The sequence below is a fragment of the Anopheles funestus genome, chromosome 3RL (assembly GCF_943734845.2).
Source record: "Anopheles funestus chromosome 3RL, idAnoFuneDA-416_04, whole genome shotgun sequence".
NCBI classification, from domain to species: domain Eukaryota; kingdom Metazoa; phylum Arthropoda; class Insecta; order Diptera; family Culicidae; genus Anopheles; species Anopheles funestus.
This window is the reverse complement of record NC_064599.1, coordinates 31,949,416-31,964,601: the sequence shown is the minus strand read 5'-3', so window position 1 is coordinate 31,964,601 and position 15,186 is coordinate 31,949,416. Positions and strand designations below refer to the sequence as shown.

General features: G+C 44.4%; 2 protein-coding genes across 13 annotated transcripts in view; one reads left to right on the top strand and one right to left on the bottom strand.

Moving 5' to 3' along the window:
- Window positions 1–15,186, bottom strand: part of LOC125770974 (CUGBP Elav-like family member 4) — a 468,092-nt gene that overhangs the window by 328,613 nt on the left and 124,293 nt on the right. The window lies entirely within an intron of this gene.
- On the top strand, window positions 4,669–11,710 carry LOC125771040 (uncharacterized). Its single transcript, XM_049441227.1, has 6 exons — window positions 4,669–4,800; window positions 5,180–5,350; window positions 5,421–5,685; window positions 10,707–10,738; window positions 10,813–11,069; window positions 11,220–11,710. Exons 1-6 carry the CDS (start codon window positions 4,743–4,745, stop codon window positions 11,643–11,645), a joined length of 1,209 nt encoding a protein of 402 aa, XP_049297184.1. The 5' UTR covers window positions 4,669–4,742; the 3' UTR covers window positions 11,646–11,710.

The window sequence follows — 15,186 nt, the reverse complement described above, 5'->3', positions numbered from 1 at the left end:
TTGACAATCTATATATCGAAGTTTCGTAAAGTATGTGTGCCACCGCTATCGTGCTCGGATCGTGTTTGCTGTCGGGTGGAGTTGCATCGTGAACTGCCAGCATCTCGCTGGGTGTGTTATCCATTCTTTCACCACCAACCCCGTTCCGGCAGTTTGTTCGTGCGCGAAGGCAAACTTACCACACCGGAGACACGTTCCGGAAGAAGACGTGGTAACCCACGGTTGGCAACACACAGAAAAAAAACCCTCGGCACACCGGTACATGTATGGTCCCATTCTCGTGGGAAGATTATTTACTCCGCAAATACTTTTATCATGCATAAACATTTTATGAATACCAATCAGATATTTACTTTGGCTTTTCTTCTGCTTCTTGCCGACCCGTACCCCATGGCCGTTCTCGTCCTCACACACTCACACCCCCAAACCACCACCCACAAAACGGTACCAAGGAAATGGTTCGGTGGTGCACTGGGATGGTAGTTTGATGGCTTTTCCTTACCACGCGCCGCGGTACGTTTTTGGCGCAACGGTATCGCGAAGAAGTTTCGATTACCAACGAATTTCCCAACCACTCGAGCTCGGCCGACTTAACGGCTCAACGCGCCGTGACACGGGGCTGATGAAAGACATACCCCACAATGGCTCACCGCGCCCGCTGTACCGCTTTGTTGGGCACGACCTGCACACGCTTCCGGGCAGACAGGCAGTAAAAGCTGCCTGCTCGTTACCCACCCTAATCTCTCGCTCTGTTCTTTCTGTCGAACGACAGAAGCTTCTCAGTGGGGGATGAGGCGGAGGAGGTCGGAGGGAATCGGAGGAGGACGGAGGGAGGCGGAGGGAGACGGAGCGTGATGGAGGGTAGACGGAGGGGGGCGCGTGAGGTCGTCCTTGTGGGCCTTACGGTAGGGGACGGAAAAATCTTCGCTTCGACCGTGCATAAAGCAAGCTTAAGCATACTGGTGATGTAAATGGTCTTATCGGTAGATCTTCCTAAATGCGAAACAAAAGAATGTAAAATTTATGTGCTCCACGCTGCATCAAAGCACACACACATAGGCAAAACGAATTCGAATGTGTTGCTGGAAGGTGTAAGTCGCCACTGTTTCAATACCAAGGGGGCTTGGTAAGACCGATACTATAGATTGAAGCACCGGTGGAAGGATTTACAAGAAATGCTAGTTTGGATAAAAGGGTAAATAAGGAGAAATAACTTTTTTTTCGTCTTGGGCAGCACATATACGTGGGATTTATTGATACATTTTGCTTTTCCATTTGTAATAAATATGTACGCTAGTACGTGACATATCAACATAACTAACGGACAGCGGGAGAATTTACATTATCGTTGGAGTTGATGAAAAAAGGGCGAAACCACAATATACGGGCAGGATGAAATAAATGTGAAACAAATAGTATTATAATAGACATTTGTTTACACTAATCCTTAGACAGCTATCTTTAGGAAAGAGAGTTGCAGAAAAGGAATTCTTTAAGTGTTGAGTCAATATGAACAAATCCTTGAATCAAAACGATGACTCTGAATCTTTTTTCTAAAGATTGAAATATCCTCAAAGATTCATGGGTCTTTGATGATTCACTCACACAGATCATCATTGGTTCCTCACAGTTTCATGAATCCTTAAAGATCCTCAAAGACTAATGAATCCTCACAGATGCTGTGATGATTCATGAATCTTTTAGGAATTGACTCATTATTTGAGTGTATCTTCACTAAAGATTCATAAAAATTAAACTTTTCATAAAATTCTTTAAGCAGAACGCTTAAACTCTGCGGATTCAAGCAAAACATATAAATTCCAGCTTAAGCGGCAATATGTGAGATGTAAGGAAGACTTTGCCTTATTTCACATTTCCTTATTTCACAACTTCTGCTAAGACGTTCCGTTAACTCTGTGTTTGTTTGAGTGTCGTTACACCATGCACCAACGTTTGAAGCAGAGTTTATCTTCTCCCCTGCATTCAAACTATTTCGTAGCTTTTTCTTTAATATTTTTTCTTCTTACAAACTCAGACAATGTTTCAATAATAAGCCAAATATTACAAACCTTCCGTGCCTTTTGTAACGATAACGGTAGAAGATGCTTTTGCTTCCCACAGCATACATTCAGTACGGTTCGCTGTTACAGCAGCATATCACGAGATATCATCCTACTTTGCTGTACGAGCTTTTGCTGTTTCGCTTCCCATAGCACTACCAGACTACCATCAAAAACCAGGAAAACTTCCTGCCTTATTCCTGGCCGTAATATGCCCCTCGATTTGGGGCACAATACCACCCACCCCATTCCCTTTCGTGCAAGCATCTTTATACTCATTCTTCCCATTTTCGTATGCTTTATGTCAACAAAGTACCGAAATTCCGAAAACGATATTCCAACCCTCACCCCACCACCAAAAAACATCCGCCTCTTTTCATTCACAATCTTTCACAAAAACCCCCGGGTTTTTGCACATTCGTGTGTCATCCACTTGGTGTATGCGCGAATATACAGCGCCAAAACTTTTTGTACCCGTGTACCGTGGCAAGTGAAAATTCTAAAATAATTTTACGAGCCCATAAAACACGGCAGTATTTCAAAATATGGACCAATATTTGGGAGTCAACTGTGGGTTGAAAGGGCCACAAGGGGGTGAACGGAAGAAGAAAAAAAACCGCCCTCCCCAGTAAGGGCCAAAACCGCGCCAAACGCAAGATGCCAGTCGCAAAGGAACACGAAGTATTAAAAAGTTATATGCCGCACATTTTGGCATTGGCCCTCTCCCCCTTGGTTGCTTCTTCCATTTTCCCATCCTCTTTTACGGCGCCCATCTGCCACTGCCTACAACTGCTAATATCAATTTCAAATATTACTTCATGCTTTCATACGTACGTTCGCGCGCCACACCGTTGTTTCGGTGCGGGGTTGAAGTGAAGTGAACGACCGTACAAACGAAGCTCAGTCGATGGTCAGTTCTGTGTCGGATGGCCGTAACTACTTCGGGGGCCAGTTTTTCCTTCGCTCGTTTCTACCCCTCGCACCGTACAAAGCTGCCACCAACACGGCTGGGAAAATCGTCTCTAGCAAGCAGCTGTACAATCGGCTCACTCACAACTACAACCTGACCCGCTGGTGTGTAGGACGCGAACCACCAACGCTCGCTGTGAGGGAAACTGGTGAAATCAATCTTTTGCCGTTAGTTTGTGTTGGTATCGGGTCGGGAAACTAACTCGCAAGAAGGTCGATCAACCGTACCGCTCCACCTCAACGGGCCCCTCTCATCCACCCTTCCGTGGGTGAGTCTGCATGATATTGAATCGTTTTGGCGAAATGGCGGAATTTGTTTCCCCCCTACCCTCCCTGCAGTGTGCTGTGTACCGGACGCTGTGTAAACAGTGTAAGAGTGTAAAAGATTCGCCACCGAATCGAACCATTTTGCAATAAAAACCCCACCATACTTGGTGGACGATGAGTCCACCATTTGCCGGAGAATGCAATAGCACTGCCCGAGCCAATCGATGTGAATGGGAAACATATTTTGATGGTAAAAAAAATATATGTACGGAAAGATCCATTTTCAGGGGTAGGGAGGGGGTTTAGTTTTTGATACGGTGGAATATCATTGCGCGTGCAAGTGAGCTGTATATTACTTTCGAATGTAAAATGAAAATGCTTATAACAAGTTTATTTTTTTTTTAATTCAGATAGAACGGCCTGGTCGTATTGATTTTATATGAAGTTTATGTAAAAATAAAAATTAAAAACAAAATTTATTGCTATTCTTATGATAAATTCTATGTCGTATGGAACGAAACAAAATGCAAATTAGAAAAACGAAGTATCTTTACTAAATATCTTATCTTTTTAAACCTCTGTTATTGAAAACAAGGAATGAAAAACAATATTTTAAACAAGAATTTAAGAAAGAAATTTATGAAATATTCGCTTTTCAGTTTAATAAATTTTTAAAGAACAAATAATTCAATTTTTAAATTCAGTTTTTGTTGTAATTTTTAAAATACATCAATTATCACAAACTAATAATGATTTATAAAAATAAAAACCTTTTAAATATCATATCTTAATGTTTCCCTTTTTTTTAAACAAATATCGTATATTTAAACGTTGTTGTACTGTACGTTGACCTTCAGTGGTTGAGGAGGTAATTTGTACAGGTACTATACCTACGGTACAAGTACCGCCATTATTCTTGTTAATGGTTCACACTTGGTCCGGGTAACTAGCTGCTCGAGGTTCGTTTGAAGATCGTTTATGCAGTTCTGCAACATCTGCACTAACCAGCCGAGGATGTGTTGTTGTCGAAACGAGAAAAAAAGAAACATTCCCAAAGCAATTAAAGTGATGATTATTTGCTGAGACATTTGCGCTGCAAACGCCCGGTAGAGATGGCTTTGTTGACGCCAACATGTGACACAATCACCACTGTCGCTGCTGTCGGCCCTTATGGTGGTGGTGGACGCATATGATTACATCGTTGCAACATCTAGCAGCTGATTCAACAGCATTTTAGCGGTGTTGTGTGCTGTGTGTAAAGCCAAACAACGAAACACACTCACACGCGCACCACGTAGTCAAACATAACAAAGCTAGGCCTAATGCTCACTGAGCATCTCTCGACGCCTTGGACACGCTGCTAAGGTTGGCTTGCAAACCAGTCAGTTGTTAGAACTCGTCCCGTACGCTAGCTAACACCCTGTGCGTAGTGGTCGCGGCACCGTGATGTTCTTACCCATCGTTTTGATAACGTTATCTACGCTTTTGCACAGTGCCACCGCCGGTAAGCAAGACATTACGAAAACACATAATGTAAGCGACAGTACATTCGCGTAAGTGCGAAACCGCCGCATACCGAGTCATCCCGAGTCGTACGGTGTCTAGGGGTCGTGTCTAATTTATTTTAATCTAGACTACAGGCGCTGGATTAAACAGCACCAGGAAGGGTAGGGCGCCCAAATTATTAATCAATTCAAACACCAGAAGTACAAGTCCCTGGGTAGGGTTTTGTTAACAAGCGTGCTTACACATGTGCTGCGAAACTGTACAGTTGTCAACATCAGAAATTGACATTTTGCAAAACTAATTGAGCAGGCCCCAGCGACGAGTTACACGCGTTTTCGCGTAAATTGTGCGATACTAATTTGAGCGGTAATTTGCAGGATGTCGCGTGTACTTGAACGGGAATCTCACACAACAGCATGTGCCACTGTTTTTGAAGCAATCCGGCAACCAGTTACAGCTACTGCAACCTTCCGGACCATTCTTTGAGTGGAGTCGATCTGAGATGGTAGTGGTGGGTTGCTCACCGGGGAAAAATACACTCTCGAATAGTAAGTTTAATATTTATATAATCCAATATCTTAAGATGAATATATTTTTATTTTTTTATACTCATTTTAGCTGGATCTGAGCTGGCTAATATCTCATGCATCGAAAACCAGGAATTTAATGTAGCTGGATCTTCCAAACGTACCGCATTAAGTGACATCAGTTGCAGTTCCGCCGTTTCAGGAGTGATCCAAACCTTAAACAAGACCTGCGCAAATGGATCGGGTCAACTCCATGATGTAGGGTTCAAGGTTAAAGGTGCACCGTTTATCAAGTATTTTAAGGTGTGCTATAATGTTGCAAAATCTTCCACTATTTATAGTTGTTGCAGCCTGATGTTGCAGACGGATGTTGCGGCCGAGCTAAGTAGAGACCTTATCCGCACGCTCGATGTTGTCTGGGAACTGACAGCATCCGATGCCTAGCGATATAGTCGTCTCTGTCTCTCCCTCTCGCTCGGCACGCACTTACATCCCGCGATGTAATGGGAATCGGCCTTGTGTGTGTCCTAGTCGTCAAGCCGAACAGACGTGGTTCGCTGTATCGTTGTTGTTTTAAGATTACGTTTTTATATGTGTTTTATTTATTCGCATTGTCCAAATAAAGTTTAAGTTTTACCCTTAAAACACAAAAGTGGCGACGAGTTTTAGTGGAAACGTGCAACGAAAAGCAGTGAAACGCCGCAGAATGTCCAGCCCAGAAGAGACGCCAATCATCGAGGAACAACGCCGTCTCTCACAAAATGGGGTCCTTAACGCCGGGGTCATCCACCTCCAGCCAGCGCAGCATGCGCCATCGGATCCATCGCCGTTGCAACAAACGCTGCAGCTTTTACAACAGCAGCTGGCACAGCAACAGCAGCTATTATCGCAGCTCCTGCAGCAGCAACAACAGCAGCCGCAGCCACCGATCCTGGAGCAGCAGCTACCTCCGAAGCCTAGTAATCCGGAGCTGATACTGGAAGCCCTTGCGGGCAATATTAGCGAATTCCAGTATGATCCGGAAGCAGGTCTGACCTTCGAAGCGTGGTACGCACGGTACACCGACCTGTTCAGGGAGGATGCATCTCGTTTGGATGACGCCGCCAAGGTTCGGCTCCTGGGACGCAAGCTGGGAACCGCCGAACACGCCCGTTTTAGCAACTTCATTTTGCCGCGTGCACCGCGTGATTTCAGTTTTAGCGAAATGGTGGAAAAGCTAACTGTCCTTTTTGGCAAAATGGAGTCGGTGCTAAGCAAGCGTTTTAAATGTTTTAACATTTCTAAATTGAGCACCGAGGATCTGCTAACATTTACCTGCCGTGTCAATAAAGCGTGCGTCGATGCGGAATTTTCTTCGATGACGGAGGAAGATTTCAAATGCCTCATCCTTGTATGTGGTTTGAAGGATGAAAGTGTACGGGACATACGGATGAAATTGTTAGCCGCCATCGAAGACAAGAAATACTCCACCCTGGAGCAGCTAGCAGCGGAATGCCAACGTTTGGTGCGTGTGAAAGCGGATAGTGCCATGATCGCTACTGATGCCAGCGAGCGAGTGCATGCAATGCACGCCAGAAACAACCGTCAGTGGCACCGAAACGTTAACAACAACGAGCGCCACCCCAAGTTAAAGCCGCGAAGTGAAGCCTCCAAACCCCACACTCCGTGCTGGCTTTGTGGTGCCCAGCATTGGACCCGTGATTGCAGTTACAAAACCAACAAGTGTCGAGATTGCGGACGTATGGGTCATCGAGAAGGTTTCTGCAACTCTTCTCAGCGCCGCAGAGGGCGACCGCGGTTCGATCATCGTCGCGCGGTAGCATCCCGAGTAGTGCGAGTCAACGTGTGCAGCATACAACAGAAGCGGAAATTTGTCAACATACTCATTGAAGGAAAGCCGGCTCGACTACAATTAGACACAGGGTCCGACATAACCGTTATCAGCCAGCGTCTATGGAAACAGTTGGGTAAGCCTCATCTCAACTCACCGAAGGTAAGAGCAAAAGCAGCGTCCGGTGAAGTTTTCGGCCTTGAAGGTGAGTTCGAAGCCAATGTGAGTATATGCAATATCACAAAGCAAACGACAATTCGCGTGTCAAAGGCGGATATGTCATTATTCGGGGCGGACTGCATTCATCTTTTCGGTTTGGGGACGGTCCCAATGGACACCTATTGCAACCGCATAGGAGCAGCGGAATCATGTTCCTGGGAAGAAAAATTTCCAACAGTTTTTAGCGGAACGGGCCTGTGCACCAAGGCACAAATACATCTACAGCTGCGGCAGGGAAGCAGACCAGTTTTTCGACCGAAACGTCCGGTCGCATACGCGATGGAAGATGCTGTCAACGAGGAGTTAGACCGACTTGAAAAGCTGGGAATCATTACTCCTTGCGACTATTCGGATTGGGCAGCACCAGTCGTAGTTGTTCGGAAAGCGAGCGGCAAAATACGGCTATGCGGAGACTATAGCACCGGACTAAACGCAGCACTACACCCGCATGAGTATCCTCTCCCGTTACCACAGGATATTTTCTCAAAACTAGCCCGATGCGTCACATTTACACAAATTGATCTGTCCGATGCATTTTTGCAGGTGGAAATAGAAGAAAAGAGCCGACCCCTGCTTACCATCAACACGCATCGAGGACTGTATTACTACAACAGGCTCCCTCCAGGCATCAAAGTAGCCCCTGGTTCTTTTCAACAGATCATGGATAAAATGCTCGCCGGTGTAAATGGAGTTTCCGCCTATATGGATGACGTAATTGTGGGAGGAAAGACGCAAGAAGAACACGATGCCGCCCTAGAAGAAACCCTGAAGCGCATAATGGACTATGGGTTTACCATCCGGAGAGAAAAGTGCTCGTTCAACAAGCCAGAAATTCGCTACCTGGGGCATATCATCGACAGCCGAGGCCTACGACCCGACCCAGCCAAGATCGACGCCATCAAGAAGCTCCCTCCTCCAAAAGATGTCACAGGCGTTCGATCCTTCATCGGGGCGATAAACTTTTATGCCAAGTTCATCCCCAACATGCGTAACTTGCGCTACCCACTTGATAAGTTACTGCTAGCCGGAAGTGTGTTCCAGTGGACTCCAGAATGCCAAAAAGTCTTCGAGCAATTTAAAGCCCTTTTATCCACGGAACTCTTGCTCACACACTACGACCCAAAGCGCGACATAGTGGTGTCCGCCGATGCGTCTTCGGTTGGCTTAGGAGCAACAATATGCCACAAATACCCAGACGGATCCCTGAAAGTGATTCAACACGCATCCCGAGCGCTCAGCAAAGCAGAGATTGGTTACAGTCAAATCGACAGAGAAGGACTAGCAATAGTTTTTGCTGTGACCAAATTTCACCGCATGATATACGGTCGTCATTTCACGCTGCAGACCGACCACCGACCACTGGTCCGCATATTTGGCAGTAAAAAGGGGATCCCAATATATACGGCAAACCGACTGCAAAGGTTTGCGCTAAATCTTCAGCTGTACGACATGGATATCGAGTACGTGCCAACTGGCTCATTCGGAAACGCCGATGTGTTATCTCGGCTCATACAACACCACGCGAAACCTGAAGCCGAATACGTGATCGCCAGCCTGGAGCTAGAGAAGGATTTAAGGTCAGTTGCCGTTAACGCGCTTAACTTGTTTCCAGTTACGTTCGGAGAAGTTGAGAGAGCTACGCGAGCTGACCCGTTGCTCCGGAAGGTCCATAAGTACGTGAAGGAAGGATGGCCCCGTGATGATACCTTCGGAGCAGATTTGGCTCGGTACCACAATAGGAAAGAATCGCTCTCTACCGTTGAGGATTGCATCATTTTTGGAGAGAGAGTGGTCATCCCGGAGAAGCTGCGTTCCCGTTGCTTGCTCCAGCTGCACAAGGGACATCCGGGAATGCAGAGGATGAAGGCGATCGCGCGCAGCTACTTATACTGGCCAAGAATAGACGAAGACATCGTAAGCTACGTGGCCTCTTGCGGATCCTGTTCGGCGGCCGCAAAAGCACCCCCTCGTGCGACACCAGCAGCATGGCCAACACCGACGGGCGTCTGGCGTAGAGTGCATATAGACTACGCTGGGCCATATGAAGGTTTTTACTTCCTAGTTGTGGTTGACGCTTTCTCCAAGTGGCCTGAAATCTGCAAAACATCAAGTACAACCGCTTCTACCACCATCTCCATGCTGAGGAACATCTTCGCTCGCTTCGGTATGCCGGAAACACTGGTTAGCGACAACGGTCCCCAATTTACAAGCGGCCTGTTTGAGGAGTTCTGCAACAGCAACGGGATCGAGCACATCACCACAGCACCATTCCACCCACAATCGAATGGCCAGGCGGAGCGTTTCGTCGATACGCTGAAACGGGCACTGCGGAAGATCCGGAGTGACAAAACATCGCTTGATGAGGCGCTGGAGCTTTTCCTCATGGCGTACCGGTCGACCCCAAACGCGCAGTTGAGCCAGCAGAAAACTCCAGCCGATGAAATGTTCGGTCGCCCCATCAGGACAGCATTGGAGCTGTTGCGGCCCCCTTCATCAAACTCACTAACTTCTGCTCCATCTATTTCAGTGAGAAAGTTTCAGCCAGGCGAGGTCGTTTCCACAAAGCATTTCTACGGAAATTCGTGGAAATGGATACCCGGACGGATCGTTCGCAGCCGCGGACGAGTTATGTACGACGTGATTGCAAACGATGGGCGTACACTCAGGCGCCACTTAAACCAGCTTCGGCGACGTGCGGTTGATCGTGCGTGTGAAACAGATCAGCTGCCTCTCGATATGCTGCTAGACGATTGGACTACGGGTTCCCCTGCAAAACAGTCGCTACCGATTCCGGAACCCATCACTAGCGAACCAACGGCACATCCACCAACGTTGCCCGATGGTTTGCCACCAGCAGAAATTCCGGTGATGACATCCTCACGTCCCTCCGACCTTATCGACGGCCACGACGGTAGGGCCACCCGGAACCTGATGGATTTGCCACGCAGGTCTTCTCGTGTAAGAAGACTTCCGCGTCGGCTTGGAGCCTATCAGCTCAATTAGCCGGGGGAGATGTTGCAGCCTGATGTTGCAGACGGATGTTGCGGCCGAGCTAAGTAGAGACCTTATCCGCACGCTCGATGTTGTCTGGGAACTGACAGCATCCGATGCCTAGCGATATAGTCGTCTCTGTCTCTCCCTCTCGCTCGGCACGCACTTACATCCCGCGATGTAATGGGAATCGGCCTTGTGTGTGTCCTAGTCGTCAAGCCGAACAGACGTGGTTCGCTGTATCGTTGTTGTTTTAAGATTACGTTTTTATATGTGTTTTATTTATTCGCATTGTCCAAATAAAGTTTAAGTTTTACCCTTAAAACACAAAAATAGTGAACATCAAATTCTTGGAAAAGTGATCAATCGTAAGTTTCGTTTTGGACATTAGTTTTGGACAAAAAAGCTAATTTAAATCTTTTTGTATCTTCCAATGTTTTAGATGCACAAATAAACAACAATCGACCAGCATTCAAGTTGGGTGGAATGACATCAACCGTCCGGTTAGCGTCTGTTTATACGCAACGTCATCAGCAGGAACGATTTGCAACGCTACTTGGTTCTCAAGAACTGGCGACCAAATACATTAACTCCTCATCATATTTGGCCAAAGGGCATCTTACACCGGATGGTGATGCAGTTCTTGATAGTTGGGCGGGAGCTACCTACTTCTTCATAAATGCTGCTCCCGAATGGCAGGTAAGTTGAAGGCCCGCCAGCTTAAAAGGCCTGATCGAAACTACTGTAATTCGCATGACCTTGACTCTGTCGAACTTGTTTTACGATCGTGTTCTGTTGTCTGGCGCATGTTTTCATCGATGTCACTGAGGTATTGGCTTAATGTTACAGGTTGTTAATGCTGGCAACTGGTTGCGTGTGGAGAATGCAGCTCGTAAAGTGGCCGCACAACTGAACGACACTGTGGACGTGTATAGTGGGGTGTACGACATTCTTCAACTACCCGGTAAGAACGGTCGTCCAGTAGCCCTGAGCTTAGGCGACGATGGTTCAGTCGAAGTACCGAAATGGCTCTGGAAGGTGATAGTTCATCAACCAACTGGCAAGGGTATTACCCTCATCTCACTGAACAATCCGTTCGCCGCCGGACCAGAAACTTTGTGCGAAGACATTTGCTTGAGACATGGGTGGCATCAAAAGGAGTTTCAAGATTTGCGGAAGGGATATACGTACTGTTGCAGGGTGTCAGAGGCACAGAAAGCAATCAAAATAATATCAAAATCAATCAAATCTAACAACGTACTTGTGCTAGAGTAATGGTAATTTTTAAATTATTTTTTAATTAACATTAAAAACAAATAAATATACTCCTGAAAATCACAGATCAATTGAGATGCTGAATTATTGTCCATGAGCTACTCTTTCTATGATAAAAATAAAATAATATGAAATATTTATTTAATACCAGCACTGTAGTGTGTTTGCGGTCCGGTGGTGTATGTGACAAACGGCGCCGGTTCTAAAAGACAGGACCAGGGATCAAATCCCATCCGGACCGTCCTCCATATCAAGGATTGATTATAGGATTGATCTGGTAATCCACAAATGGTTGGGGTTAACTTAGAGGTCGTTAAGCCAAGAAGAGAGATAGAGAGATAGACTGTAGTTTGTGCTTAAAGCATCAGTACTTTTAAGTATTCAAAACATTATTATTTTAACATTTAATGTAAATTTCAACTTAAATAATGAAAATGATCCTTAGGTCAAATGGATTTTTATCGCAAAACTAAATTTTGTGTCTATAAAGTGATAGTTTTAATTATTTTCTTTTATATCTTCATTTTGAAGTCATTCTAATAATAAGTTTAGTAGGTTAGTTTATACTCATAGAATTTTTTTTAAAATCTATTTAAAATATATTCACAACTGAAAACTTACTTCACTCTGCTGACAATCAAACAACTCCCTGATGTTATGTTTTCCTTACACTCCTATCAGAATGGTCCATTACTCACCATACAATTTCATCTTTCGTATCTTTTTTTTCCCTCACCCGGAAAACACAAACCCACTACAGATACAATACCCCCAAACGGATGTTAAGGGGCCAACGAGTCATTCCAGCAAAACTCTCGAGAGATCACATCAAACAGTCCAGCCCCCTTTCCCGCAGAAGAAAAAAAAAGGATCGTAAACCGGGTATACCTATTCATAATATCACTTCAATACTGGAATTTCAAAATCAGACAACAGCCACAAAATTTACATTCAAATTAGCTGCGGTCCCAACAGAGTTTGGGATAAAGTTTACGCAAGCAAAAATAAAATATGCGTCAAGGTTTTTTGTATTTTTATTTCCATTTGTGCTTGTTCTATTTTTTTTTTGATTCTCATCGTACACTTTCGCTCCCGCTTGCGCAAACTTCTTAGTGTGGGGCGGTTTTCCTTTTTTGCTGTTGGCAGCAACGCACCAAAATGGTTTTCACATTTTGCTGTCCTGCCCAGCTGTTTTCTAGCTTTTATCGTTCTGACGTGAAAGCCTGCTTTTTGCAGTTTACTGCAGCAGTCAGTTGCTTTCGATTTGATAAGAAACTCAACAGCGTTGGACAGCTTTTCCAACCAAAAACCATCAACTAGCGAGCAAAGCGATGAAAGCAGCTTCTCAGTGAAAACGGACTTTTTTGAGGGAGGAAAAAGGAATAACACGAAACACCCTTTACATTTTGCTTCAAAATCGTTTTTTTTCTTCATCGTTTGCTAAATCGTATCAACCAACCACAAAGAGCAAATAATCGTACGCTTGTTTTATTTTTTAGTTTTTGATTTTCAATTCGACAGATATAGTGAATATTGTGTTACGGATATCTAAAACAGTCGCGTTCATGTTAAAAATGATTTCCGAAGATATTCTGGCTTTAAACTTCGAGATATAGTTACTTACTTTAATTTCAAATATCACACGAAAAGCACTCTCTGATAACTGTAAAACATCAATGTAAAAAAATGTTTTCTGAGTGATCTATTCTTTACAGTAGATCCTTGATAGACATTCCTCCTTAGGAACTCCCCCTTTAAATGTTCTAATGCACTGTCCGATACACAATTATTTCGCCATAAACATATAAACATCTAATCTAACATGATTTTGATACGCATAATACACTGCCAACCCGATACTTTATATAATCTTATTTAACAGACATGCTCTACATACTACCATTCAGTGAAAAACAGTTCATTTCAACGAAAGGAAAAAAATCATCATAACTATTCCCCACGAGCAACAACAGGCAAAAGCTGAGATAGCGCAAAAGCGTCAGGGAAACGTGCACCGGAATCTTGACTCATGACGAAGACAGCATTTCCGGTGCTCAACAGTGGGGAATGGTTTTTCGATTCACCATGATAGGAAACTGGTTGTCCGCTTTCAGCCGCGCGAACGATCGGTTTGTTGTTGGCTCGTGAGCTAAACAACGTCCATGCCCGCTCCCCCACAAACAATCAGAGTAACAAACGGGATTGGTACGAGCGGCTCGGGAAGTTGGTAAAGCTAGGGATGAAATAAATCACGATAAGAAAAAGAAAGAACCAAAGGATGAATGGAGAGCGTTTGGAAAGGATCGAGAGAGGGAGGGGCAAAAAAAAACGCAAACGAACAACAGGAATAAGCGATGAACAGTGCTGCCAGAAGAAAATTTATATTCCTACATTTATATTATCTCGCCCCAGTTGCGAAGCATAATGACTTCACCGGGCGATGACGATGACAATGACAGTGACGATGATGAAAACGAATGCCAGTCAAGGCAACAAAAAACCCGAGGCCAGTGCACTGCCAGTCGGAAGCATAAAAACAAAACAAACAGCAAAAAAAAAACAAGGACAACGAACTGGGCGCATCCTCCGGTTGAGGTTGTTTTATGCCGCTGAAAATGTGACTTTCAGACCTAGAAAGCTTACTTACATTATGTAAAATGGTTAACATCGATCTAATGGTTCATACACGTGATGATTGTGGCGTGGTAGCGATTTTGTTTTTTTACTGAGGTAAAGGTAAAGAAGGATTTTACTTGATGCATTTTAATGGTAAAGAAAAGATAGATTTCTAAGCCTTAAATCTTCAATACCTTACCTAGAAACAAGTATCATTTTGAGTCCAAAAAAGCATTTTCTTAGCTTTAAAAAGAACAACGAAAAATCATACATCTTTCCCAACACAAGTAGCAGATTTATGATCACACATGGATGAATTTCCATTTGCAAAACCACAGCAATGGAAATCAATTTTCGCGCACACGTACTACCAGCAAAGGATTTTCCCCCCGTTATCATCGAGCGTTATACTTAATTGCCTTAAACGGTGCGATTTTCCCATCGTTTTTTTAAATGAACATGAGCTAAGAATGAGCTTTTACTCTACTGTAATTGTTTCTTCGGTGGTGGATCGTACGATTTGACTTCCTGCTTTCTGTTAAATCGGTTTGAAGTACCCTGAGCGTAATTTATAGCACGTACCATCGATAAATAACTCACTGTTTTTCGTTCGCTTTTTTTCACTCTTAACTAACATGATCATTTTGTACCGTTTGTTCTGTTGAAGTTGAAGTTCCGTACAAAGCCGCTGTTCGGCAATGTTCATATCTCACGTCTTATGGCTTAGGATGTGTCCCAGCAGAGAGTGTGTACAGATCATCGATTGCGAGGATTTATTTGTGCCTTTAACTTTGCGTTTCCAAAATGCTGTTCCTAATAATCATTATGGGTGAAGGAAGATTTGTGACAGAAAAAAGGAAATACTGAATACCCAAATGAAGTAACAAAAGAAGGTTTTTGTTAAGTAAATTGTATAAATTATGAA